The sequence below is a fragment of the Prionailurus bengalensis genome, chromosome D2, assembly GCF_016509475.1.
Source record: "Prionailurus bengalensis isolate Pbe53 chromosome D2, Fcat_Pben_1.1_paternal_pri, whole genome shotgun sequence".
Classification (NCBI taxonomy): Eukaryota; Metazoa; Chordata; class Mammalia; order Carnivora; family Felidae; genus Prionailurus; species Prionailurus bengalensis.
Genome location: NC_057351.1, coordinates 59,180,381 through 59,205,782, shown reverse-complemented (window position 1 = coordinate 59,205,782; position 25,402 = coordinate 59,180,381). Strand labels below are relative to the sequence as shown.

The window sequence follows — 25,402 nt, the reverse complement described above, 5'->3', positions numbered from 1 at the left end:
AAAACCCCAGTGTGGCATCCCCCTGGCTCAGGGCCCTAGGAAGGCCCCAGGGAGGGCCTGAGAAGAAAGAGGGTTGGGGGGCAGGAAAGCAATAGACTCCTTGGCTGGGTTGAGACCTATACAGTCAGAATCAGCCAGGAAGCCTTAGAATATCGCACATCTCTGTCCTGCACCATCCATGCCCACAGGCTGCCCTTGGAGATTTCTTCCTGAGCTGTTCTGCTCATGTATTGTAACCTGATTTCTCTTAGATCACAGAGAGAGAGAGAGAGAGAGAGAGAGAGAGAGAGAGAGAGAGAGAGAGATTTGTCCCCCACAAACACCTCTAGAGTAAGCCTTGTTCAAGAGGAAATCTCACCTTCTCACCTTCTCACCTGAGACCTAGCTTCCCCCTGCGGTCTTCTTATTTTTCTCTAACCAAAGGCCTTCTCAAGGACCCACCACAGTGCCTTTACTCACTCCATCCCCTTCTTCATTAGTGCCCTCCCTTTCTGCTCCCCGCCTCCAACCAAATCCCGCTCCTCTCAGTCTTCCAAATCATTTTCCCTGACAGCTCCAGCCCCTAGGGACCCTGCTCCCCTGACTTTCCCCAGCACTGATGGAGAGGACCCCTCTGGGCTCTGGGCGCACGCTGCAACATAGTGGTGTTTTGGGGTTCTCTCCTCATAGAGTCAAGTAGCTCCTAGAGCCCTTACCTCCAGAATCACAGAGTTGAAGAGATAGAAGGAGCCTCAGGGATCCGTCCACAATATCCCAGACAGGGATTTATCAGGGGTCAGCTTGTATGCCTCCAAAGATGGGGAACTCATTATCTCTCCAAAACTCATTCCATTGTCTGACAGCTGAAGGTTTTAGATAGATAGCCTCTCTCTCGGGCTTGGTTCTGTCCTCTGGGTTACACAAACAAAAACATCTAATGCCTTTCACAGAATAGCTCTTCAACTGTTTGAAGATTAGCATACTCATTTCGTGCAAGCCGAAGAGCCCAAATTTGCTCAACTCTGCCCTATCGAATGGAATCTTGAACCTCTTCTCTGTCCTTCTGACCCTTAGAGTGACAGGATTTTCAGGAATTTGTCCTATCTCAGGCCTGTGGGTGTGAGAAGCTGAGTAAGCATTAGAAACACACACACACCTGCACACACGAGCACGCGTGCACACACATACGCACACACGCTCACCTATATAAGGGAAGGAGAACAGTGGCTTCTACTGTGGAGTCCTGTCCTGCCTATTCCCACACTCTCCCTGGCCCATGGCCTCAAAACCACCAATAGGGAACGCAGAAATTGGCTGCCCTCAGGCCTTAGAGCTTTAGGTATCTTTGCCTAGAAACCCAGCCTTTGCAGGCCCCAACCTGGGACACCCAGGGGCCCTCTGTGCCCAGAAAGGACATGGGAGTCATGCCTATGTCCCTCCCACCAACACCACCACACAGCCAACAGTGATGAGAGCGACATCATCCATGCAGTCCGGGTGGAGAAGAGTCCAGCAGGGAGACTGGGTTTCAGTGTGCGGGGCGGCTCGGAGCATGGCCTGGGCATCTTCGTCAGCAAGGTGGAGGAGGGGAGCAGTGCAGGTGAGCAGGGCTCCCAGGAGCGAGGTTCTGGCTTAGGATGGTGCTCTTATCAGGGATGGGAGGAAAGGGTCCTCAGCTTTGGAGGGCCCGATCCAATGGGGACATGGGGACCCCTCCCAGGGTGGAGTGGGCTAATGGACAGGTCCCTAGTCTCATAAGGACTACTCAGACCTCATCTGGGGATCCCCAATTTCACGGAAGAAGTTTTACCCCAGGGAGCCTTGTGTGGTGGCGGGAGGCTTAGCTTTACCCTGGAGGACTTCTCCCAAGTGGCCCCTGCCAGCCACGCCCCTCCCCTGGTGCAGAGCGGGCCGGCCTGTGCGTGGGGGACAAGATCACGGAGGTGAATGGGCTGAGCCTGGAGAGCACCACCATGGGCAGCGCCGTGAAGGTGCTGACTGGCAGCAGCCGCCTGCACATGATGGTGAGGCGCATGGGCCGAGTGCCGGGCATCAAATTCTCCAAAGAGAAGACCACGTGGTGAGAACGCCGGGCCCCAGCCCTGGCTTTTCCCCTCCCCATCCAGCACCCCCCCCCCCCCTTCCCCCGCCGCAGGAGAGGCCGAGGTCACAGGGCTCTGCGTGGAACTTGACTAGTATGGCTTCTACTCTTCCCTCCACCCAGGGCACCAGAAACACAGGGATCCCAAGGCCTGACCTTGAAATAAGGCAAGGCCGTGTCTCCCCCCAGCCCTCCTCCCAACCCTGCTATCCCAGAGGCCAGCGGCCCTGCCCCCAACACCGTCCGGCCTCTGCTGTGAGCCTGGGGGTGGTAACAGCATCTCCCCCTCAGGGCTCTTGTAGGGAGTTGGAAACGGGCACATGGAGCTGCTCCGTAAAAAAGAGGAGATCCAGGTCGTTTTCCAAATTTGGCGAAATCTACATCCCACTGAACGTCTCTGGGCTGGGGAGTCCCCCAAGGCAACCTCTCCTTTCCCATGGGGTTGTCAAGGATGCTGGGAGGAGGGGGGGGGGGTGGTGGTGGATGGGGGGCCCAGGTCGAGGGCCCCTTGCTGTTGTCCCAGGGTGGATGTGGTGAACCGGCGGCTGGTGGTGGAGAAGTGCCGATCAACGCCGTCTGACAGCGGCTCGGAGGATGGCGTGCGGCGCATCGTCCACCTGTACACCACGTCAGACGACTTCTGTCTGGGCTTCAACATCCGCGGGGGCAAGGAGTTCGGCCTGGGCATCTATGTGTCCAAGTGAGGGCTGGGCGGGGCATGCAGTGGGCGGGGATCAACGAGCGAGGCCTGGCCAATGACATGTCCAAAGGAGGGCCTGGGTCAGGGGTGGGGTCTGGAGAGGGGTGGGGGGCTCGGGGAGGAGAGCCAAGGAGTTTGGCTGGGGCATCCCTGTATCCGAGCGAAGAGAATCTGGACTAGGGTGAGAGAGGGCAGGCTAGGCAGCCGACCAGACCGCCTCCTGTCTGACCCCAGAGTGGACCACGGTGGGCTGGCCGAGGAGAATGGCATCAAGGTGGGGGACCAGGTCCTGGCGGCCAACGGCGTCAGGTTCGACGACATCAGCCACAGCCAGGCCGTGGAGGTGCTGAAGGGCCAAACACACATCATGCTGACCATCAAGGTGGGCAGGGCTGTGGGTATCAGGGAGAGGCCAGACTATAGGAAGGACTTCCCCGACTACTCTAGTACATCATTATGCCCATCGCTCTACAGTCTATGGTTTTACCATAGCCATCGGAGAGGCAGGGCAGGCATTGCGCTCGTCCCTATTTCGCAGAAGGAGAAACTGAGGCTCAGAGAGGCAGAGTAACTCAGGAATCCCAGTCCATTACTCAGCTGGTCAGTAGCAGGGCCTGGGTCCAGTCCTGCTCTTCAGATGCCTAGGGCAGTGCCCCTTCACATGAGTGGTGGAGGACCTGGGCTGAAAGGAGAAAATGTCCCACCCAGAGGGTGGGGTGGTAGCTGTGGCTTTGGGCAGGACGTGGGCACAGGGCAAAGAGGCTGGGCTGGGGCCAGAGATTGGATTTCAGGGGAGGCACCTGCATTCATTATTCATGTGGGTCTCACACTTGCCTGAGGATCAGGTCTTTCTCACTCTGTCTCCAGAGGAGGTGACGTCTCGCTCTCGGCTAGTGCCCAGTCCCAGCCCCTGCCCCGCTCTCTTCCCTTTCCCAAGCTTTCACCCACATTGCCCTTCAGGGCCTCCTCTGCCATTCCTCTATTTCTGCAACCTTATTTCCCATCCCACGATCCGCCCCCCCTTCCCGTTTCTCCCTTTCCTTCCTCTCACATGACCCCACACACTCCTCCTCTCTCCCGCTCTGCCCCTCATTCATCCACTGAACATTTTCGAGTACGTTCTACATGATGGCCACTATGACAGGTACCGGGGCTGCCACGGTGAACAAGACAGGCAAGGTCTCTGCTCCTCGGGGGAGACGGACACACTAGATGCGGGCCAACTGTGAGAAGTGCTACACTGTAATTAACAGAGAGGTGGGAGGGGTCATTTGGGAAGGCCCTTTTAGCCAGAGTGGTCAGGGCAGGTCTCTCTGGGGAAGTGACACCCGAAGAGGGAGGAGCTGGCCAGAAGGTGAGTTGAAGGAAGAGAATCAAGGCAGAAGGAACAGCAAGTACCAGGCTCTGAGGTATAGAGGAGTTTGGCATGTTGAGAAATAAAGCAGCTTGTTTGTCTAGAGCATGATGAACTTGGAGGAGAGAGAGAAAGGGGGTTGAAAAGTTTACTCCTGTCCCATCACTCCCCCTTCTTAACCCCATCCCTTCTCACCCACCCCCTTCTCATCTTCCCTCACCCACCCCCTTTCTCATCCCTCCTACTCACTTACCCCCCTTCTCACCCACCCCCTTCTTGCCCACTCCCCCATGCCTTCCTATGCCCACCACGCTCTTCCCAGGAGACTGGCCGGTACCCTGCCTACAAAGAGATGGTTTCTGAGTACTGTTGGCTGGACCGATGTAAGTGGCTCAGGTCCATGGGTTGGAGGGAAAGGGCTGAGGCCCAAGGGTGGGTCAGAGTCTCTGAAGAATAATTGGGCAGGAGGAGCAAACCTCCTTGGGACTTTCACACCACCCAGCGCCATTTCTGGGCTCCCCTCCGAGGAGCTGCAGGTTTGGTTTCAGGCTCCCCTTGGCTCTGGGGTCCTGCGGTGAGTGGAGGAGAACTGATCTGCCTAAGTCAGTGGCAGGACTGCTGAGCACCGGTTCCCCAGAGCCCGTGCTTCCAGCCCTGGCTGCTGCCCCACACTACCCACCCCCCCCCCACCCCCCCCCCCCCGCCACCAAGCCCAGGGTGGTCTGCAGCCCGGCCTTCCCCTCAGCCGCCCCCGCCTTCCCCACTGCCTGCAGTGAGCAACGGGGTGCTACAGCAGCTGTCCCCGGCCTCTGAGAGCAGCTCCAGCGTCTCCTCCTATGCCTCCAGTGCCCCCTACAGCTCGGCCGAGGGCTCGGGCTCCCTGCCCTCCGACCGCATGGATGTCTGCCTGGGGCCTGAGGAGCCGGGCGGTCGGGGGCCAGGCTGGGGGCGGGCGGACACAGCCATGCAGACGGAGCCCGATGTGGGGGGCCGCGTGGAGACCTGGTGCAGCGTGAGGCCCACCGTCATCCTCAGGGACACAGCCATCCGCTCCGATGGGCCCCGGCCTGCCCGCCGCCTCGATTCTGCACTCTCGGAGTCCCCCAAGACTGCCCTGTTGCTGGCCCTGAGCCGACCCCGGCCCCCCATCACAAGATCCCAGAGCCACCTGACCTTGTGGGGTACGTAGGGGGATGGGTGGTTGATGTTCTCTCCGAAACTCCCGGTCCCAAACCTGCCTCGCACCTTGTCCTGGGCCCCAAACCTCCCTTTGCCCCGGGCCTTGACCCAACCTCAGTTGCAGCCCCAGAATACACTTCGATGCTGCTCTGGGCCCCATTTTAAATCAGTCCTGGACCCCAAGCCCCAGTTTGTTTTCCTGTCAGTTTTGGGCCCCAAACCAGTCCTAACCCATCCCTTCCACCCTACACACACACACACACACACACACACACACACACACACCAGCCCTCTTGGAGACTCCTCGAAGAACTGGAGCTGTGGGGTGGGGGAGGGTGGAAAGTTGGAGGAGGACACCCACCCCTACCTCCAGCACCACCTCCCCACAAAGCTGCAGGTCCTGTCTGCCCCCTACTCTCTCTCCTCTCTGTCCCTCCTCATACCCCTGCCCCTCGGCCTTCCCTTGTGCCCACCACTCCAGCCCCGCGGGCGCTCCCTCATGTCTGCAGAGGAGAAGAGGCAGAGGAAGAAGGAGAAGTTGGGGTCTCCTGGGGAGAAGGGAGCCCTGCAGCGCTCCAAGACACTGATGAACCTCTTCTTCAAGGGAGGGCGGCAGGGGCGGCTGGCAGGGGACGGGCACAGAGAGGCCTGGACGCTGGACAGAGGGACCCCGGCCAAGCCCCGCCCTCGCCTGGACCCGGAGAAAGGTAAGCGCCATGCCGGTCAGATGAGATGGGGTGGACGCAGGTGGGGCCCACGTTGGCATCCAGCAGCTCTGGGTTTAAATCCCACACTGCTTATTACGAGCTGGGAGTAACCCCTGGCCCCTGTAAGCCTGTTTCCTTATGAGTAAAGTGAGAGTGATGGTACCTATTTCTTTAGGAATAGTGAGGAAAAAGTGTATGGATGGATGTCAACCGCTTAAGGACCTCGTCTGGCAAATGGAAGGTGCTCAGAAAATGTAGTGGTTATTGTTATACTGTCTCGTCTCCCCACTTTCCAGAAAGGAAATCTGTTAGAGGCACAACATAGCAAGGAAGTTGAAGGGCTTGGGTCAGATCCCTGTGCCCTTGGTGCTGAGGTGGGTAGGGGGCTCCTCTCCTCGAATACGTGGCTACATCTCCCCTGGCCAGAGCTCCACAGGCCCTACCCAGCTCTAGAACCATCCTTGAGCAAGGTCATTTCTAAATCAGGGCCCAAGCAGAAGGGCCTCGGCAGGCTCCACTATGTCAGGGGCTTCAAGGACCCTCAGAGAGGGCCTCTCGTCTCTCAGGTGAGGTTCAGAGACTGGACCGAGAGTGGAGGAGTTGAGACGCTTGGGGTTGTATGGGCCAGAAACTCAACTCAAATTAGGTTTAAAAAGCACTGCTTGGCTCAGCTACTGATGTAAGTGGGTCTAAAGATTTAAACACTCTCATCAGACATCTGCCCCCTTCATCTTTGGTTCCATTTTCCCCTGGGTTGGCTTCATTATCATGTAGGTTTTGCCCAGAGTTAAGATGGCCACTGTTGCTTGGCAACCCAGGGACAAGAAAGCTTCTTAAATCGTTCCGGCTGAAGTCCTAGGTTCTCACTGACCCAGCGGGGACCACATGCCCAACAAATGGCTGTGGGGTGGGGTGGGGGGGTGCTCTCATGGGCCAGCCTGTGTCTTGTGCCCACTCTGGAGTACATGCGCTGAGAATGGGGGTCCTCAGGTGAAATCGGGGTGCTGTTTCCGGAGGGAGAGTGGGTGTTGGGTAGGAGCTGGCCCTGCCCCTCCTGGGGGGCTAAAGTGAGAGTCTCACGGGAGAGACTCTTTAAATGAGGCCAGGCCAGCTTCCACCTCTTCAACCCATCTCTTTTTCCACAGCCCCCGGGGCCCTGCTCTCTCCTGATTCTCCTCCCATCCCTCTGGCCTCTCCTCTCTCTCCTCCAAAGGCTCTTCTTTTTTTCTCTGTCCCTTGAAGGTAGGTGCCCCCCCCCACCTTCCCTTCGGGGTTCTTCCCCCCATATATTTGCCTCTGAATGAGTCTCCACAAGCAGAGGTCAAGCTGTACCCTCTCTTGGTCCCAAACCTTCACGGACTTCCACTGCCTATGAATGAAGTCCCTAGTTGACCATGGCCCCAAGACCTTCATGGCCTGGCCTCTGGCCTCCCCATTCCACCTCCTCCCAGCCTGAGCTTTTCATCCCAGCCAGTGATCCAGCCGTCCCTGAGCCCCCCCCCCCCAAGCCCCATTTGCAGATTGGGAGCCAGGGCCTTCAGCGTAACCCTTCTTCTCCACGGCAGGGGCAGTGGGGCCCGTGCAGAAGTTTGTCACATGGAGACTGAGACGCGGTAATTCAGCATCCCTTTAGCAAGGCCTGGTGACAGAGCTGCAGATGGGGTGCATGTTGGGGGCTGCTAAGGAGCTCTGGGCTAAACTCAGTTGGGGCCAAGTATGGGGGACTGGGTGCGAATTGAGGGCAGCTAAAAGAATTGGACCAAGCTTACTCAGAAAGACAGGGCTGCAGACAGATGTTGGGGTATGTTTTTGAGGACTGGGGAGCTTGGTTGGGACTCCCAAAGACAGATTTTGGGGGCGGTGAGGGAGCCTGTGCTAGAACTCCAATGAGTACTCTGACAGTGCATGTTCGGGGGCCCAGAGGGCACTGGGCTAGGACACCATTAAGGAACAGACTAGTAAAGGGGTCTGTGATGGGGGCCATGGGGTCTGGACTGGTGCTCCACTGGTGGGCAGATTGCTATGGGAGGCCATGGAGGGGAGAGTCCGGGCTAGGCCGGGATGTTGTCAGGGGCACCTAGGCCTCTCACGGACCTGTTCTGGGGTCCGACCCAATTGAGAGAAGCCCCTACTTCCCCCTCGATGTCTCCTGGCTCCTTCATCATACACCTTCGTTCCTGCCCTACAGAGCGGGAGAGGGGCCGGGCCCTGCTCTCTGCCAGGTCTGGGAGCCCCTCTGGCCAGCTGCCTGATGTGGATGAGCGGGTGCAAGCCTGGGAGAGCCGACGGCCCCTAATTCAGGACCTGGCCCGACGGCTGCTGACTGACGACGAGGTGCTGGCAGTCACCCGCCACTGCTCCCGGGTGAGCTTCCAGCCTGCCCCCAACTCCAGCACACGGTCACCCAGCCCCTCGTTCATTCAGGCCACTGTCTCCGGCTATCTGGGATCGAGGCCGTGAGGTCAGTGGTCAGAAAACGCAGGAGTCACTCCTGTCACACACACACACACACACACACACACACACACACACACACTGAGCTTACAGGCAGGAAGGGGAGTTACAATGACTAGAACCTAGACACCCATAGTGACAAATCATGTGAAGTACTGTGAAAGGAAAAAACATGAGAACATAACCCAAGAGGTACAAATTAGGTCTAGGGGGGCCTCCTGGAGGAGGTGATATTTCAGCTGAGACGGAGCCAGACAGGTGATGAGTGGGGGCACACCGCAGTCACTGCCTTCCTCTTCCTCTCAACCCCAGCCTCCCCTTTCACATGCCTCCCTCTGCACCTGGGTCAGCCGACAGGCCCAGCCTCATGCCGGACCTTCCAGGGGGATTGGTAGGCCCTCCCCTATCCCTCTGCCTCAAAGACCCCCAGGTTTCCTGTGCTGGGGTCCCTGTGATGTGCCTGCATCAGTGCACGTGTGAGCCTGTGTGCAAGGACAAACTGAGGGGTTCCAGGGCATAGTTTGTGATCCCCAACCCCCCAAAGCTCTCTCACTCTGGTCAGGGTAGGGCTGTGTTGTGTGACTGTGTGATGTGTACATTTGTGTGTCCGTGGGGTCCCTGGGTTTGTGTCACCCTAACTGTATGATGGATCTGTGTGTGAGCGTGTATGTGTCTGGCTAAGGCACGTGTGTGTCACGTGGAGACCGAGGCCCAGTAATTCCTGCGGCCCTTTACCAAGGTCTGGTTTACAGCAGAGCTGCAGATGGGGTGCGTGTTGGGGGGAAACTAAGGTTCTCTGGGCTAAACTCCTTAAGTGTCAGCCTGCTCCACTCTGAGCGCTAAGTGGGGTGGCGCGCCCTGGCCGCCGTGAGCTTGCAATTCTGGGATCTGGCCATTAGGTGGCGTGATGTGTCCGTTTCTTTGGTCAGGTCCTTCTCCGTCATCCCTCTGTTCCTCCCACCCTGTCCAAACCAGGACCACCTCTCACTGCACCCCCACAGCACCTGCACACTACCCAAACTTGACCCGCACGACACCCACACCAAGAGATCAGGCCCTCTGGGGTAGAGCTCTGGCCAGAATGATTAGTAAATCTCCCCCAGTGACTCAGATCACTGGGCCTCCCCTCTCTCTCCTCCTCTGAGCTGTCTCTCCACAGCCACCAGACCAGGCTTTATAAGTCACCTCTTTGATCACTTTACACTCCCCAAACCCCCTTGCAACCTCTTATCTTTGACAGAATAGAGTTCCTTATGCTCACATTCAAGGCCTTCCCCGATTTGACTCCCCAACCACTAACCTCAGCTCTCCCATGGTCACCACATCACCACGTCATTATCTTCTGCTGGTCACTACATAGGGGTGTACAGGTGATGAACTGCACAACTCCAGAGCACTACTCTGGGAGTCACGACGTGCGCGGCCTACACGGAGGCCTTTCGTGTACCCCGTGGCTAAGTTAAACTTCTCTCTGCCCGTTATGCCACGTCTCCCTTGGAGCGCCTTCCTCCCGACTTGCATGTTGTTCCCTGCATTCATCCTTAAGAGTAAGTGTAAATGGAAGCCAACAAACAAACCAAAAGGGCTCAGCGTCAATGCCGCCTTCTGCAAGAAGCCAACTCCGGTCTTGCCACCCTCCTCTGAGACTCCCTCTGCCTCATTGCCAGTGGTTTGGAATTCACTGGGGCACGTGGCTCATCCTGCCCCTTGTTCCCACTGGCTTCTGAAGGAGCTGGAACAGGGTCATCTTCCTTGTGCCCCCACTGCCCAGTGCAGGGCCAGGACCGTAGTAGGTGCTGAATGCAGGTTGGTGGACTTGAAGTGTGTATGTATGTGACTGGTTCTGTGCAATTGTATGTATCCCTCTCCCGACATGCGGGGTTGTATTTTTGATACGTGTTTGTCTGAGTCCCTGTAAGTCTGTGTGTGGTTTAGGGCCCCATAGCTGACAACTTATTTCCGGGTGTTTATGAACGTCTCACTCTGACCACCAGGGCTTGCTGTGTTGTGTCTCTGTCTATCCCTGTCCAGGATGCTGTGTGTGCGTCTCCCTGAATCAGTACGTGTCTCCCTTTCACCACCAGGGGGCGGTGTGCCATCCAAGCAGGGTGGCTCCCCGCGTTCGGTTTACCAGTTTGTCTGCGTTAGTGGGGTGTGGCTGGTGGCATCCGGGCAGTGCCAGGCAGAAGGGCCTCCCCCCAACCCCCCCACCCCCCCGGGTACTGACTGGGTAGGCTTTCTGTCGAGCCGCCCCTTCTCTAAGGTCCCCATTCCAGCCCTGAACAAAGCCTAATTGGTAGGTCTATGTGCAGACATATGCTGGGCCTCCCAGGCCCGCGGCCTAGTGTTTGGCTCAAATTCCTTCCTTCTGCCTGGGAGGTGGGGGGTGGGGAAGAGCTGCCTGCACATCCTTTTCCGGCACCAGAGCAGGCAAGGGCCAGACTTCTCAGGTTCCAGTCCCTCTTCACACTTCCTTACCTGTGTGGCCGTGGGCAAAGTCCTTGTCTCTGAGCCTCAGTTTCCGCACCGGTAAAACGAGGATAATTAATGTCATCTCTCAGGGTTGCTCAACGGGAGATCATATGTAAAAGGCTTAAAAAAGGGCTTGCTCCAAAGCTGTCATTGTCGTTGCTGCTATTATAGGTCTGTTATTATCGCAGGCTTCCACCTCGTCACCAACGTAAGACCGTCCTGTGAACAGCCCGGGGTTGGGGAGAAGCCTTCCTAAACGTGGGGAACCCCACATGCTCAAGCAGCGCCCCCCCCCCCACCACCGCGTCCTCCCCTCCCCCCGGCTCTGGATGGCCGTGCTGCTATCTGACCTCTGGGTCTCTCTCTGCAGTATGTGCACGAGGGCGGTGTAGAGGACCTGGTGAGGCCCCTGCTGGCCATTCTGGACAGGCCCGCAAAGTTGCTACTACTGAGGGACATCAGGTGGGGCGGAGGGTGTGGGGAGGACCGGGGGGCAGAAAGGGGACCTCTAATAACTCCCCCTACCTCCAGAACTGTGCCCCTGCCCACCCCCTATCTCTTGCCCTCCCCAGGAGTGTGGTGGCCCCCACGGACCTGGGCCGCTTTGACAGCATGGTGATGCCCGTGGAGCTGGAGGCTTTTGAGGCCCTTAAGAGCCGGGCAGGTCAGCAGCTGGGCGGTGGGGAGAGGGTAGGACCTGTAGACCCTAAGCCCCGGGTGGGGATGGGAGTGGAGTCTCCCAGGGGAGAGGGGGCAGAGATGACCAGCTGTGTCCCCCGCTGGGCCCCCCGTCTCTGACCGGATCTCCTCTCCCACCAGTGTGGCCTCCTGCCTTGAGACCAGCCCAGCAAGACGCACCTCCCAAGCGTCACCTCATCACGCCCGTGCCTGGTCAGTCAAGAGTCCCAGAGCCTGGGGAGGGGGCACACAACTGGGGTATTAGGGGAGTGAAAAGGGGCCTTCTGCCTCTGCCCCCGTGTAGGGTATCCAGGCTTCAGAAGTTTGTCTGGTTCCCTGAAGGAAGTCCCTTGTCCACCGGAACCATTTTTATCGTCTCTACTCACCACCCACACTATTATTTCCTTAATAATTGGTTTTAGACCCACTCACTTTTGAAATCTAGTCTCACTCTCTGCAATAATCTCCGAGAAATTGCCAGTTTGGTGTGCGAGCAATATTTTTTCTACGACACATATCGCGATGGAAAGTATGAAAATACTATTCCAACAGAACCCGGGCAGTGACCCTCACTGTGGCAAAGCTGCCGCAGGGCCCAAGCAAACCCACGCCTGGGTCCCCCAGGCCCTACCCCAGCAAAGGCAAGGACTGGGGCCTGGCACCAGCAAGGCCAAGGAGGGGCAGCCTGCCTGACCTCGGCCCTCTTCCCCAGATAGCCGTGGAGGTTTCTATCTGCTGCCTGTGAACGGCTTCTCAGAGGAGGAAGATGATGGGGAACTGAGGGAGCGGCTGGGGGGCCTCCAGCTCTCCCTGGGGGCCTCTGCTCCCCGCCACCCTCATGAAGGGATCCCCCCTCTCCAAGACGTGCCGGTAGATGCCTTCACCCCACACCGAAGCACCTGCACCCCCCCTCCGCAACCACCCCCCGTGGCTCCCAGGCCCCCAAGGCCTAACTGGCTGCTGACAGAACCCCCGACCCTGGAGGACCCGCGGCAGAGCCAGATCCAGGGCCCTGCCCAGAGCCGCAGCCGCAGCCGCAGCCGCAGCCGCAGCCGGGGCCGAGGCAAGTCCCCAGGACGCAGGCGCTCCCTGTCTCCAGCACCTATCTCCACCCAGAGCGTGGCCAACGGGCGCTACCACAAGCCTCGGAAGGCCAGGCCACCTCTGCCTCGACCTCTGGATGGGCAGGCAGCCAAGGCGGGAGGCCACCAAGGCCCTTCTGAGAATGGAACTGGTGGGACAGCCGAGGAGACAGCCGCGAAGGCCCCTGGCGGGGAGCTGAGGACAGTCACGTTGTCCAAGATGAAGCAGTCCTTGGGTGAGTCCAGGTGGGCCTGGGCCTGGCAGGTGGGGCTCTTGGGTTTGGTGGGGTCTGTGGGCTTGGTTTTGGGCTATAACTAGGGGGCTTGGGCTTAAGAAAAGATTGGGGTATGGGGGTAGATTGCAGAGGTGGGAGTAGAGGATTTTTGGAGTTGAGGACTGAGTAATAATAGAATATGGGGATTAGGGAGAAGTCCGGGCCCGGACTTGCTGTTGGGGTCTTGGGTTTCTCCTGTGAGCTCTGGGTGGAGGGGGGTGGCTGCGCGTTCACCCAGTGCTTCTCTCTCGCCAGGCATCAGCATTTCTGGGGGCATCGAGTCCAAGGTGCAGCCCATGGTGAAGATAGAAAAGATCTTCCCTGGGGGGGCTGCCTTCGTCAGTGGGGCCCTGCAGGTGGGTGAAGAGCACCCAGGCCCACTCCTGAGGCCCGGAGCTGAATTCTGGCGGGAGTGGGGCTAGAACATGCTCATCTTCCAGCCAGACAGGTTTAGACCAGGCCATGGGAGGAGGCTTGGGTGCAGGGGGGTCAGGACTGCAAGATGACCAAGCCTAGGGAAAAATCTGTCCCCTCGCGCGCCAGCCTGGGCCTGAGGGTGGCCCATCCTGTTCCACCCCTAGCCCCAAGGGACAAAGGGCCATTGTCTGTGTCTCACCCTGCCCCCGACCGCTCCAGGCACAAAAGTCCCATTGTCCATCCCCTCCACCCAGATGGGGAGGAGTGTCCTCGCTGGTGGAGGTGAGAGGTTGGGTGTTGGGCTGACCTGAGAAGGGAGGGCTGTGATTTTCCCACTCCCATCCCAGGCTGGCTTCGAGCTTGTGGCAGTGGATGGAGAGAGCCTGGAGCAGGTGACCCACCAGCGAGCAGTAGATACCATCCGCCGAGCTTATCGAAACAAGGCTCGGGAGCCCATGGAGCTTGTGGTCAGGGTCCCTGGGCCCAGCCCACAACCCTTACCCCCCGAGTCGTCAGCCCTCACCGATCAGTGCCTTCCTGCTGACCATTCCCCTGCCCGCTGACCCCCTCCTGGTACTCATTCCTTCCCACTGCCTCCCAGAACCTCCCATAAATGCTCTTCCCACCAATTCCCAGATCCCTCCCACCGATGCCAGTCTCCTCCAGCGGACCGCCAGCCCAGTCCCTTCTCCAGCCCCTCCGGACTCCCGATACTAACCCCAGCCTCTCTCCACCTACGCCGGGACTCTTCCCACTGACCTCAGATCCTCCCGCTGCCCTCCCAGGACCCTCCTGCTGTCTCCCAGACCTCCCCTCCTACCCTCCTCTCGGGATTCAGGAACCTCTCACTGCTCCTCGACTTGCCTCCTCCCAGAGCTCCACACTGCTGGCGCAGACCTCCCCACTTTCTTCCCTCCCCCGCTGTCACTAAGGCTCTGCCCTTTCCAGATAAACTTGGTGTCAAGGACAAGGTGCTGCGGGGTAGGCTGTGTCACCCGCGCACTGCCCCCAACCTCCCACGACTGGGAGAGGTTGGGAGAAAGCCAAGGTCTGGAGCTTGGGATTGGCGGGCCCTTGCTCATGAGGCCCCCTTTAATGCCCCCAAGCACTGAGGAACATGGACTCTCAGGGCCCGGAGGGGTCATTGCATCCGTCCCCCAGCCCCAAGCAGTGTTCTGTGCAAGGGATAGGATGGAAAGCTTTTCTAGTTTCTCAAATCCTGGGAGACCGTTTCATGTGGTGGTCCGCTAGGATCTCACACTTTCCACTGGATTTGTCCATCCCCCATCACCCTCTTTCTCCCCCCAAGACCTCCACGAGGGGTCAGAAAGAGGTGGGAGTCGGGGTCAAAGAAGTTCCCATCAACTCTCTCTAGCACACTCGTCTTTTTTTACAAACAGAAAAATTTTTAATTTGTTTCTTTGGGTTTGTACAAGAAATTTACAGTGTGGAAAAATATACAAGTGAAAACGAGGCCATAAACCTGGGTGTGGGGAGGGGCCACTTGGTCACAAACACAAATAAACAAGACGTTTCTGAGTTCTTCCTTTGGTCTGACTACAGCCCCTTACCCTGGGAGACAGGCTGCAGAGCTGGAACCTGGGGGTCAGACCCCAGTCCCAGCCCTGTCGCCCGACACGGGCAGGGTGGGGGCAGGCACATCTGGAGCAGCTGGCACTGTCTGGCTCTCTCTGGCTTCGGGGTAGGGGAGTGTGGAAACGAGGGAACCCCTTCTTCTTCCCAGCACCCCCCGTTCCCCCCACCCACCCCGGGCGTCTGGGATGAATGCGGTCGGCAGAGTGGCAATGGCGGCAGCTGGGGAGTGAAACGGGTCGAGTGAGCAGGAGCCTCTGTGTGACAGTGAACACGGGGACCTTCGAGGAGTCTGATCTTGCTCATCCGAGTCACAGGGCAGCCCCAAGTTCTTGGCAGAGGCCCAGAGGCCTGGACCCCCGGGGCGGGGGGACGGGCGGCTCTGGGGCCCTCAGTGGACCTGAGGCTCCCGCCCCCCCCCCCTTCGGCAAGGCTCCCCGCAGATCCGGGACGCCGAGGGCCCTAGATTTCGGTGGCGGTGATCTCCTCCAGGCAGATGCAGGGGGCCGGCTCGGCCAGGCCCAGGTCGGCGAGCTCCCGAGCCTCCAGCTCCAGGCTGAGCTGCTGCAGCTCCTGCTCCAGCTGCCGGTTGCGCCGGTACATCTGGATGTAGTTGTGCTGCAGCTGCTTCTGGTAGCGGATCACCTGCTCCTTCTCCGCCTGCCAGGCCAGCCGCTCGCCCTCGAAGCTGTCCCGCTGCTCCTCGCCCCGCCGCCGCTCCCGCTGCAGCTCTGCCCGCAGCCTCTCCACCTGGGCCCGCAGGCTGCCCCCGACCCCGGCCGCTGCCCGCTGCACCTTGGCCTCGTCGCTCTCCGCCAGGAGGAAGGGGTCGGCGGTGGCAGGTGGCGCGGGGGGTTCCCGGAGTCCGGCGGCCTCGGTGTCCAACTGGCCGGCTTTCTCTCGCAGCCGCTCGGCCTCCTGGCGGTGCCGCTGCAGCTCCTGGGAACAGGCCTCCAGCTCCAGCTCCCGAGCCCGGGCCGCCTCCTGCAGGCCCCGCGCCCGGCCCTCACTGACCCGTAGTGCGGCTCGGGCTTCTCGAAGCGCCACCCGCAGCGCCACCAGCTCGCTGCCCTTCTGCACCAGCTCCGCCTGAGACTCCTTCAGTTGCTGCTTCAGCAGGGAGATCTCGCCTGACTTCTGGCACACCTGTTGTGGGGGGAGGAATGGAGAAGGATGGTGAGGAGAGTTCTCCCGGGGGGGGGTCAGGCCCTGAGATCACGCAGGGTATGTGGGGAGAGGCTCTCTGATCGTGACACCCGGAACACAGATGGGGACACTGAGGCAAGCTTAGTGATATGTCCAGAGTCACACAGCTGGTGAGTGGCTGAAGGGAAATACGGATCCAGATCTTTCTCCTTCAGAGCAGGTGTCTTTAAACCATCGTGAAGCACCACCGAGCCCTGGGGACAGGCTGGTGGCAGGCCGTGCAGGAGTGGGTGCGGTTGAGGGCAGTGCCTACGTTTCCACAGGCAGGCACCGCGGTGTCTTGGTTAACAGCATAGACACTAGAGCCAGATGGCCTGAGTTCAAATCTCAGCCCTGCCACGGACTAGCTGTAATTCTGGGCTCCAGCCTTTCTGGGTCTCAGTTTCCTCAAACGGGGATGTTAACAACACCCAGCTGGCAGGGCTGTTATGAGGATTAGAAGATCCCCCCCCCATATGACCTAGAACGGTGCCCGGCGCACAGCAGCACTACGTTCTTATTCTTAACTGGTCGGGAGGCAGCGGGTGGGAACACCCCTGGCTGTGTGAGCGCTAAACCCGACTGCTGAGGAGCCCCACGAGGGTGGCACAGGGAGACCCCCACCCAGAAAGGAAGGTCAGAGGGGGAGCTTCATCTCACAGAGGGGAGGGTGGGGGGGTCCTCTAGGAGTAGCAGGCCAGAGGGGGTGGGTATGGCTGGACTCCTTTTCCCAGCAGGCCCCGCTCCCTGCCCCTCCTGGTCTGGCCCACCTCCCACTTGGTCTCCTCGAGCCTCGGCCCGAGCTCCCGCTGCTCCCGCTCGAAGGTGGCGCAGCGCCGCTCCAGCTGCTCCCGTTCCTGCAGCAGCTGTGCAAAGTCGTCCTGCAGCTGCCGCTTCTCCTGCTGCAGCTGGAATACCTGCAGCTGCAGCAGCTGTTGGGCTCGCTGTGCCCGCTGTGCCTGGGCTGCACCGTCCTCCCGCAGGGCCTCGCGCTCCCGCGGCCAGTGCCGCTGCCGGTCCTCGTAAGCCTGGGGACGACAAGGCGGCCCTGGGTCCTGGCGGCTCCCCCCCCCCCCCCACCCGGACCCCGAGCCCCACCCGCCCACAACTCCCCGGTCACCGACTGCTCTGGCGGCCCAGTGGCTGGGCTCGGGGACGGCAGGCTCCGCTGCCCCGGGATAATGATCGCGACAATAATCACAACCACTTTTAGGACGCTAGAAACAATATCCATAATAGCAAGCGCTTCCGTAAGAGTTTCTAGGTGCCAGGCGTTATTCTAAGCACTTTACAGCCTTTGCCTTACTTCATCCTCATGATAAATATCTCCATTTATAGATGAGGAAACCGAGGCTCAGTACCATTAAGTATCTTGCTCAAGTCTGAAAGACAGCAGACAGTGGTGCTGGCTTCGATTCCTTACCACTCTGCAGGTTACGCCGGACAGCTGGGCTGGGGACCGCCCCCCCCACCCAGCACAAACAGAAATGCTCCTCGGACTCCCCAGCACCTCTGGATGTCCTGCCATGCCACCCCCATTATCGCTGCTGACCACACCTGACACATGGTCACCTCACTCTCGTCCAGACTGTCCCGCAGCTGCTGCAGCTCTGCCTCACGGTCTCGGAGCTTTCCTTCCAGGACACAGTGCAGCAGGGCCTCATCCGAAGGGGGTGGCGGGGGTGGGGGCGGGGGCGGAGAGCGCTCCCCACAGGAGCCGCTGTCAGGGGAGGCCCGGGCACCGCTGCCCAAGAGCCCCCCAGCCACACGGCCTCCCAGGGAGCCTGTGCTCTTGCTGGAGGAAGACCGACCACTGTCCGAGTGGGAGGGCCCAGTAGGGGCCCCTCGGGCTGGACCCGGAAGTGCCCCCCGCCCGGGGCCGTGGGAGGGCAGGTGCCCGCCTGGGGAGCCGTTGGCTGGCTCTGCACCCCCGGTGCTGTAGGTGGGCAGGCTGGACAGTGAATTTCGGCCGGAGTCAGACAGTGTCCCCGATGGGCAGCCACTGGCCCAGCCACTCAGTGCCAGGGGTTTGTCGGCAGCCGAGGAGGAGGAGGAAGAGGAGGACGAGGCAGGGCCCCCAAACAGCTGTGTTAGGCTGCCCTGGCTCCCAGACAGTCCGGCGGCCCGAGGACCCAGGAAGCTAGGTAGGGATGGTGCCCCTCGAGGTTTGGGCAGCACTGGCTTGAAGGCTGTTGGGCGGATCAGGATTTTCTCCATGTTCTGAAATGAGGTGCCATGGGACACTGGGGATCAGCTGCCCAATCTTTCAAAGCCCTTATCATACTCCCTGCCCTCCCATCTGGGGTCCCTATCCCCACATGTTGATAATAAATGCTACCACCGGCTGAGGGCCTCCTGATGTCCTCTACATCAAGCAATTTAAAAGGTTCATCTCTAATCATTACAACAGCCATACAAGTAAAATATCATCAGTATCCCCATATTACAGATGAGGAAACGGAGGCTCAGCAAAGTCAAAGACCTCGTTCAACGTCAGACATGTAGTTGTGCAGTAACAGTAATTTGAGCAGCTGACGTTTATTGAGTACGTTATGTGACAGGTACTAGGCTAAACCCTTACGTACATTATTTGATTGAATGCTCACAACGATCACATGAGAGCTAACCTATTACCTCCATTTTACAGATGCAGAAACTTTGGCTCAGAAAGGTTAAGTGATTTTCCTAAGGTCATGCAGCTAGAAGGAGGCAGAGCTGGGATTAGAACCCAGGTCTGGTGAATCGGGAGCCCACATTCTTTCCTCTGAATCGACCCTCAAATTCCGGCTTCTTCAGGGGCTCCTGATTCCACCCAGGCCCCAGAGGAAGGGCTGGTCCTCACCTTCTCCAGCTTTCCAGAGACAGGGATGAGCTTGGGTGGGGGGCCGCGGAGATGGGCATTGCGTGCCCGCTGCTCTCGGGCATCCTCAAGGTCACTGCTCGGGCTGGGGGGTGACTCTGTCCGGAAGTCCTCGTTGATGTAGGTGAAGCTGGTACCAGGGACGGCCTTCCTAGGGGGCACAGCTGGGCACAGTGGCTCCTGTGCCTCATAGCCACCCCGTAGCAGGCCATCCTGCTGGCGGAAGAAGGTGGGCCCAGAGGGTCCGTGGTGGCGGGGAGGAGCTGGCCCCCCAGGGCAGGGCCGGCCTGAGATGAGGCTGCTCACGCTGCCCATGGCTGGAGGTTGTGGGGCAGTGGTGGCCTCAGGAGTGGGCTCCAGTGGCACTGGCAGAGTCTGCACAATGGCCATGGCGACAGGGGCTCAGGCCTGGCCAAGGGCCTCCAGGGGAACCTGTGAGCAGGGCAGGGGTGTAAGAGTCCCTTCACCTTGAGGTCCCTCCCTATCCGAGTCCCTGAGTCCCTCTCCTGACCCCGCGTCCCAGGACAAACAGCCCCCTGACTGCCCGCAACTTCCCCCTCCAAGCACTAGCACGAACCTGACTTCTTCCTGGGACCCAGGCCACTGCCCAACTCTGGTCTGAACAGGGCTAACGACTGACTCTACAAGCAAAGATGATGACGGGATGTGAGGCCTGGTGGTTACGCAGGGCCCTTAACAGCAGAGGCCCAGGCCCCAGCCTAAACCTGCATCCCTCATCGAGGCTAGGACTCAAGTTTAGGAGGGAGCTCTCTGCCAGCTCCCAGCACATGTTCCTGGTCCCCTAGGACAGGTGGCCTCATTAGAGGGCAGTTTGGGCACAGGCAACCTCAGGGACAGAGTCAGCAGCAACTCAGATGGCAATTAGGGAATAAAGAGCCAAGGCCAGGCAGTGCCCAGCCTCCCCCAGCTGGGCCTCAGTTTCTCCCAGACAGAGAGGCAGCAAGGGTGGAGCTGACCAAACAAGAAACCCAGAGCTTTTAGGGAGCCCACAGGTGCCCTCTGGGGTCTCCCACCTTCCAGAGGTGGATACAGGCTCACGCGTGTTTCCATGACAATTCCTGGCCTCGCCATACCCAATCAATCAGGCCTAAAGGAGCCTACACAGGCATGCCACCAACCTCTAAGAAACCATGCGGCTTTAGACATTCCCCAGAGTAACCCGGAGGGGATGAGGGTACTCCATCACCTTTGGCAGCTGCTCTAAGATCTCATTTCCCTGGAACCCAGGGAAGAGGGCTCCACCTCCCCAGGCTCTGCTCCTTCCTGGAAGCGGACAGCAAGTCTCCGCCCGGAACTCCCTCCCCAGTCCTGAGGCCGAAGACCAGGACTCAGGCATCTGCTGAAACCATCATGCAGAGCGGGGGCCAAGAAGCGGACAGAATCGAGTCGGAACAGGAGTGTGCGTTTGTACTCATCGGTGTGTCTCGGGCTGTGCACAGGCGCATGGAAGTGAACTTACTTCGCGTGTATGTGAAAATGTGTGAAAACGCGAGTGCATCTGAGTGTATGTATGTTTGATTAGAGGTAGGAGTACATTCGTATATTCGTGTGTGTGAGTTCATATGTGCACGAGTATGTGCGTGCCTCCGGATCACTCTTAGGAAATACGTAAAAGTGGTAACTGCGTATGTAGTAAGTAAATTTGTGCTGTATGAACGTGACTGGGAGAAGAGAACATCTTTGGATAGATGTCCATTCACATGTACGTGAGTTTACGTGGAAACTGCATACGAACAGGGAAGTGAGTGTGCACAAGCGGGTGCAGAGCACTGTGTGCACAGAGCACGTGTGAGAGTGGGTGGGAGCCTGGGTGGCAAGCAGGGCCACCTAGGTGAGCAGGAGCCTGGTTTCTGTCACTCATTCGAGTGTGGGGAAAGGACAGACACATTATCTGACTCCTGTGCCGGGTCCGTTCCCCTTCTTTCTTGCTTGTATCGCACGAGGCTCCCCCTCCACTCCCCACTCAAGTCAGGAGACCATGAGAACCGGGAAGGTATCCAGACTGAGCCTGGAAGCGGGGGTGGGGGGGTGGGGGTGCGCTGAGCCCATTGGCAAGTGCCAGCCCCGAGCCAGGCAGCCGGGGCACCGCCTCTCTGCCCTCTCCCCCACCACTCCAGGGCATGGAGAAAGCTGTGGGGTTAGGGGCTTCTTAGGGGGCAGTGGAGGCTGGCACCTCTGTCTGCATTTGCCCACTTCAGTGAGCACTGAGAAAGTGAGAAGTAAGGGGAGGAGACAGGCGGACTCAGAGAAAGACAGGGGCCCAAACGACCAGAGACAAAGACTCAAGAGAGACCCCAGGGTCGGGCAGACAGGGAGACAGGCTGAACCAGTGAGCCCAGGGACCTGAACCCCACAGAGCCAGGGGCCCCTAAACACCGAAGAGACATGGAAGCTGGGCCCCGAGAGCCAGACGCCCAAGGAGCCAGAGCCAGGCCTCTGGAAAGCCAGGCCCAGCCAGCCGGGCTCCAAGAGCGGGAGCCCGAGAGAGGAGGGGCAAGTGGAGGCTCCATTTTGAGAAACGCGTTGTGTCTGTGGGAAAGGGAACCCCTGGCTCTCCCAGCACTCCTTGAGTAATCACTCTGGCACAGCGCACGCACACCCCCTTCGTGGGCCGGGGGCAGCCGGGTGCTGGCTTCGGCCAGGGCCCCGGGCAGGTCTGGCTAAGCCCAACTCCCGCAGACCTGTTCTGGGGGCTGAAGAGTTGGGGAAAGTCTCCCCCCACCAAACTCCAAGGACTAGTCAAGCGGGATCGAGTCTGGGATCACGAGTTCGCATTCCGCGATAGGAAGCCGGGGGCCCCCAACCCACCCTCCGGGGCCCCCCCGACACCCCCCCCTCCCCGCCTCTATTAAGTGCGGGCGGCTGGGGGACGCCTCCTCCCCACCCGCCCACCGCCGCGCACAAGTTGGGGGCGCCCCCGGGTCGCCTCCCAGCCCGGCCCCCCCTCCCCCTCACCTCCGCCGCGCCGCTCCATGCTCAGCCCCGGGCCGCCCCCAGCGCTCCACAGGCGCGCCGCCCGGCTCCAGCCCGCGCGCGGCCACTCGGAGCCGCCCGGCCCGGCCCCGCCTCCGCGGCGCCCCTAGCCCGGCCGGCCCCCGTCCGGCCCGAGTGGGCGGCGCAGCGCGGGGGAGGGGTCGGAGGGGCGTCCCCGCCCCGGGCGCGGACACGCGCAGGCACCCCGCGTCACGCGAGGCCGACCAGGCGCACGCGGGGGCTGCGCCGGGGGACCCAGGATCCCCGTCCCCCCGCGCCCCCACTCCGAGAGCCGGTCGGCTCAGGACTCGGCCGCGGCCGCGGGTCACCCTCTACCCCTACCCGGGCCCCGGGGCCAGCGGCAGCTGGTCATTGTTCGAGCACAAAGGGCCGGGCGCCAAGGCGGCCGCCCTTCCCCCTCCGCTTCTTCGGTCGAAGCCTCCCCCGCAAGACACACTCTCGGGCTTCGGAGTCCAGAGCGAGACGCCGAGGGTCGGCTGCCCCTCCCCCGCCCCAACCCCTGCTACCGGGACCCTGCGCCCCAGGATGAGTCGGGGGCCGAGGCTCGCGCCGGGCCTGCCCCCCACCCCCAGCGGTTGGTGGAGGAATATTTGGACTTGCGGAGGCGGCGCCACCTGGCGGCGCATTCGGTGAATACACTCAGTCACCCCCTCGCCCTCCACCTTGGGGGCCTCTACACGACTCCCCGGCCCTGTACCCTCTCCTGCGCGAGCCCAGGCCTGTCTCAGGCGCGGCTCTCTGCTCCCCAACCTTCCCTCAGAATCATTTAAGAAGGAGGTCATTGCTGGGAGAGAGGCGCAGCCCCTGGTCCCCCAACAATCACTGGGGTGAGCCGGTCCAAACCTACACCAGCCTCACAGCTGACAACATTCCTCTGCCTTCTCAGGGTCGCAGATATTCTCACCTTCTGGCAAACACCACCGTCTTCATAACACCCACACGACCTTTCCCACTTGCAGTCAGTCCCACGCAGCCACAATCACACAGTCTCATCCATCACGTGGTTCCACGCTCCTTTCCATAATCTTTCAGGCCACCGCACACACAGACATACTCCGTGTCACAAACCTTGTTGTGCACAGTCTTTCACAACAACTCAAAGTCCTTACTACCGACTCACGATCTTAAATAGGCTTCCTCTCCTAAGCATCTTTCACACATTGGTGGTCTCATTCACAGTCAGACAACTTTCATAAACAGTGAGTTTCACAAACATTCTGCCACACAGACTTTCCCCGAAGGGTCTCTGTGCCCCAGTCAGGTCAGCTGATGCCCACACCCCTGGGCAAGAACAGCTTCCCACCCCCTACTTGCAACCCCACCCCCAAGGCCAAGGCCTGCCAGAGCTCCTCTGCCCCAGGAAGGAGCATCCCCCCCTTCCAGGCCACAGCCCTGGCCAGCTCTCAGCTCTATTTTTAGCTCTATGGAAAGGGTTGTTTTTCTTTCTTTTTCCCTGGAAAGGGAGACATAACCCAACTACCCTCAGGCTCATCCCAGACCCTGAGCCTTACAAGAACAGACTGAGCCCCCCCCCCTCCCCACTAGAGACCCCCTCCCCTGGCCTTGCCCTGATCCCAGCCTCTTGGGGCACCAGGAGCCTCCTCCCCTTTCTGGCAGCCAGCCCAGAAGCTCAGGCAGCAGCTGGGCTCAGCATGTGTGTAGGGGTGGAGGGTGGGGCGGTGAGGGAGGCAGAAGGCCGCTGCCCACTCCCTCATTCCCTGGGGGAGGGGGCTCATCCTCCCTTCTAGGGGAGGGAGATAGGCCCACTCTTGTATTTAGGGACATTTACCCTCATGCATTCTCCGGGAAAGGGCCCCCATCCTCGCAGGAGTGGGCTTTCTGCTCCTACCTTGGGGGGAAGAGCTCCCAGTTGTGCAAGAAGGGGAGTGGTAGGAAGGGGACCCAGTGGGGCTCAGGCAGCTGCTCCCCGGACTGGAGGTATGGGGCAGGGGCTGCTGTACACTGCCATCAAAAATAACTCCCTTCTTCGATACCTTCAGGGATAAGGGCACCACGAACATGTTCGGGTGAAGGAAGGAGTGGAGCCCAGGTCACCCCACCCAGTGCAAGTCTCCAGTCCTGCGCTACCCAGACTCCAGGGGGCGTTCTGTTCCCACTTCTGCGGGAAGGTTTAACACTTCTCTGGAAAGAGAATGGAATACTGCTCGGCTGGAGACCTTGCAGACTCGCCCAGGACTGGGGAGGGAGGTCCTCGCCCTGATGCGCGGGTGGGGGAGCACAGCCCACTTGTCTGCGAAGCGATCACGTGCTCGCCGCCTGTTTACGTCTAAGTCTTCACCTGTGGGCGGCCAGGAAGCAGGAACCTCGGGAGGTGTCCCACCCGGCCCGCCCCCGTCGGCGGTCACAGGGCAGCCCTTTATCTCCAACCCCCGTCAAGTGCGCGACAGCAGAGCGCTCTGTCCGCTGGGGGTCCGTGCGGGCCAGTGGCGCTGCTCCAGGGACTGCAGGGGTAATCTATGGGGCGCGCGTCCTTTCCTGAATGCACGTGTGTTCGTGTGTCCCAAGTGCGTGGGTCTGTGTGCGCGCGTGTGTGTGCCCGCTGGTGTGAGTTTGTGTTGGTTCCCTGTTCAGACTCCTCGCCTGCGCCCCGCCCCCGTCGCCCAGAGTGGGGACCCCTTTCTCACTCCAGTCCCCGGCTTCCCCAGATCGGGAAAGTTCGCTCCGGAGCCGGGATGTGTGGAAGGCTGGAGTTCCGATACCTCCGTGTCCCCACCACTCACCCAGCGCCACCTGCGCCGCCGCTCCAGCTCCCGCCCAGCTCCTGCTCCAGCGCGGGCACCTCCTCGCCGCAGATCCGCCGGCTCCCAGCCAGCTCCGGGCTCCGGACTCCGGGCGCCCGCCTGGCCGGGCCTGGTGGAGCGGGGCGGGGCGGGGCGGCTGAGGCCGCGCCCCCGGCCCAGGAGGGGAGTGGTCTGCCCAGCACCCCCTCAGCAGCCGACCCGGTATCCAGCCCAGCAGTAGCTCAACGGTGGCCTGAGGCTGCTCCGCTGGCCTCCGACTTCACAGCCTTCTGGATTTGGCTTTCGACCTGGGAAAGGGCCGAGCAGCACGTGACCGAGAGCTAAACTACCTGGGTGCCCTAACCAAGTTGGCGATAGGGCTTTACTGCCACCTGCCCGGCCCTGTGGGGAGCCAAACCGAGTCCACTCTCGGCTCCTTCCCTAGGCACCGGGAAAACCCCTAGGAAGCAGACAAAGAAGGCTCAGGTTTCACCAAAACAGACCCCGCCCCACCCTCGGGTCAGAGCTGCCCTAGCACAACTACCTTTCCCCTCCCCTGGAGTAGGTGTCTGCCCAGGTGGGTGTGCTTGCCAGTTCTGGCCCCCCACAG

General features: G+C 60.2%; 2 protein-coding genes across 10 annotated transcripts in view; one reads left to right on the top strand and one right to left on the bottom strand.

Annotated features, from left to right (window-relative positions):
* Positions 1-14,941, top strand: part of PDZD7 (PDZ domain containing 7) — a 19,415-nt gene extending 4,474 nt beyond the window's left edge. Inside the window, exons 3-17 of one of the 3 annotated variants that reach the window (XM_043597281.1) lie at positions 1,439-1,579; positions 1,885-2,059; positions 2,604-2,780; positions 3,015-3,162; positions 4,457-4,517; positions 4,908-5,315; positions 5,823-6,020; positions 7,586-7,633; positions 8,209-8,384; positions 11,317-11,408; positions 11,519-11,610; positions 11,766-11,837; positions 12,337-12,942; positions 13,237-13,337; positions 13,746-14,941. In XM_043597281.1, the coding sequence (XP_043453216.1) occupies positions 1,439-1,579; positions 1,885-2,059; positions 2,604-2,780; positions 3,015-3,162; positions 4,457-4,517; positions 4,908-5,315; positions 5,823-6,020; positions 7,586-7,633; positions 8,209-8,384; positions 11,317-11,408; positions 11,519-11,610; positions 11,766-11,837; positions 12,337-12,942; positions 13,237-13,337; positions 13,746-13,961 (2,711 nt within the window). In that variant the 3' untranslated portion in view covers positions 13,962-14,941. Of the gene's footprint in view, positions 1-1,438; positions 1,580-1,884; positions 2,060-2,603; positions 2,781-3,014; positions 3,163-4,456; positions 4,518-4,907; positions 5,316-5,822; positions 6,021-7,165; positions 7,263-7,585; positions 7,634-8,208; positions 8,385-11,316; positions 11,409-11,518; positions 11,611-11,765; positions 11,838-12,336; positions 12,943-13,236; positions 13,338-13,745 lie in introns of those variants that run through there. The other 2 variants (XM_043597282.1, XR_006299833.1) reach the window with 2 other exon arrangements.
* Positions 14,784-25,402, bottom strand: LZTS2 (leucine zipper tumor suppressor 2). 7 transcript variants are annotated; one of them, XM_043597288.1, is made up of 6 exons: positions 22,013-22,105; positions 19,614-19,677; positions 19,019-19,468; positions 17,734-18,396; positions 16,947-17,204; positions 14,784-16,137 (listed from the first exon to the last, which is right to left on the bottom strand). In XM_043597288.1, exons 3-6 carry the CDS (start codon positions 19,424-19,426, stop codon positions 15,454-15,456), a joined length of 2,013 nt encoding a protein of 670 aa, XP_043453223.1. In that variant the 5' UTR covers positions 19,427-19,468; positions 19,614-19,677; positions 22,013-22,105; the 3' UTR covers positions 14,784-15,453. The 7 variants fall into 7 exon arrangements, with proteins under 7 accessions (XP_043453223.1, XP_043453224.1, XP_043453229.1 ...); XM_043597289.1 differs by lacking the exons at positions 19,614-19,677; positions 22,013-22,105 and adding an exon at positions 24,793-25,402; XM_043597294.1 differs by lacking the exons at positions 19,614-19,677; positions 22,013-22,105 and adding an exon at positions 24,793-24,926 and having other exon boundaries at positions 17,749-18,396.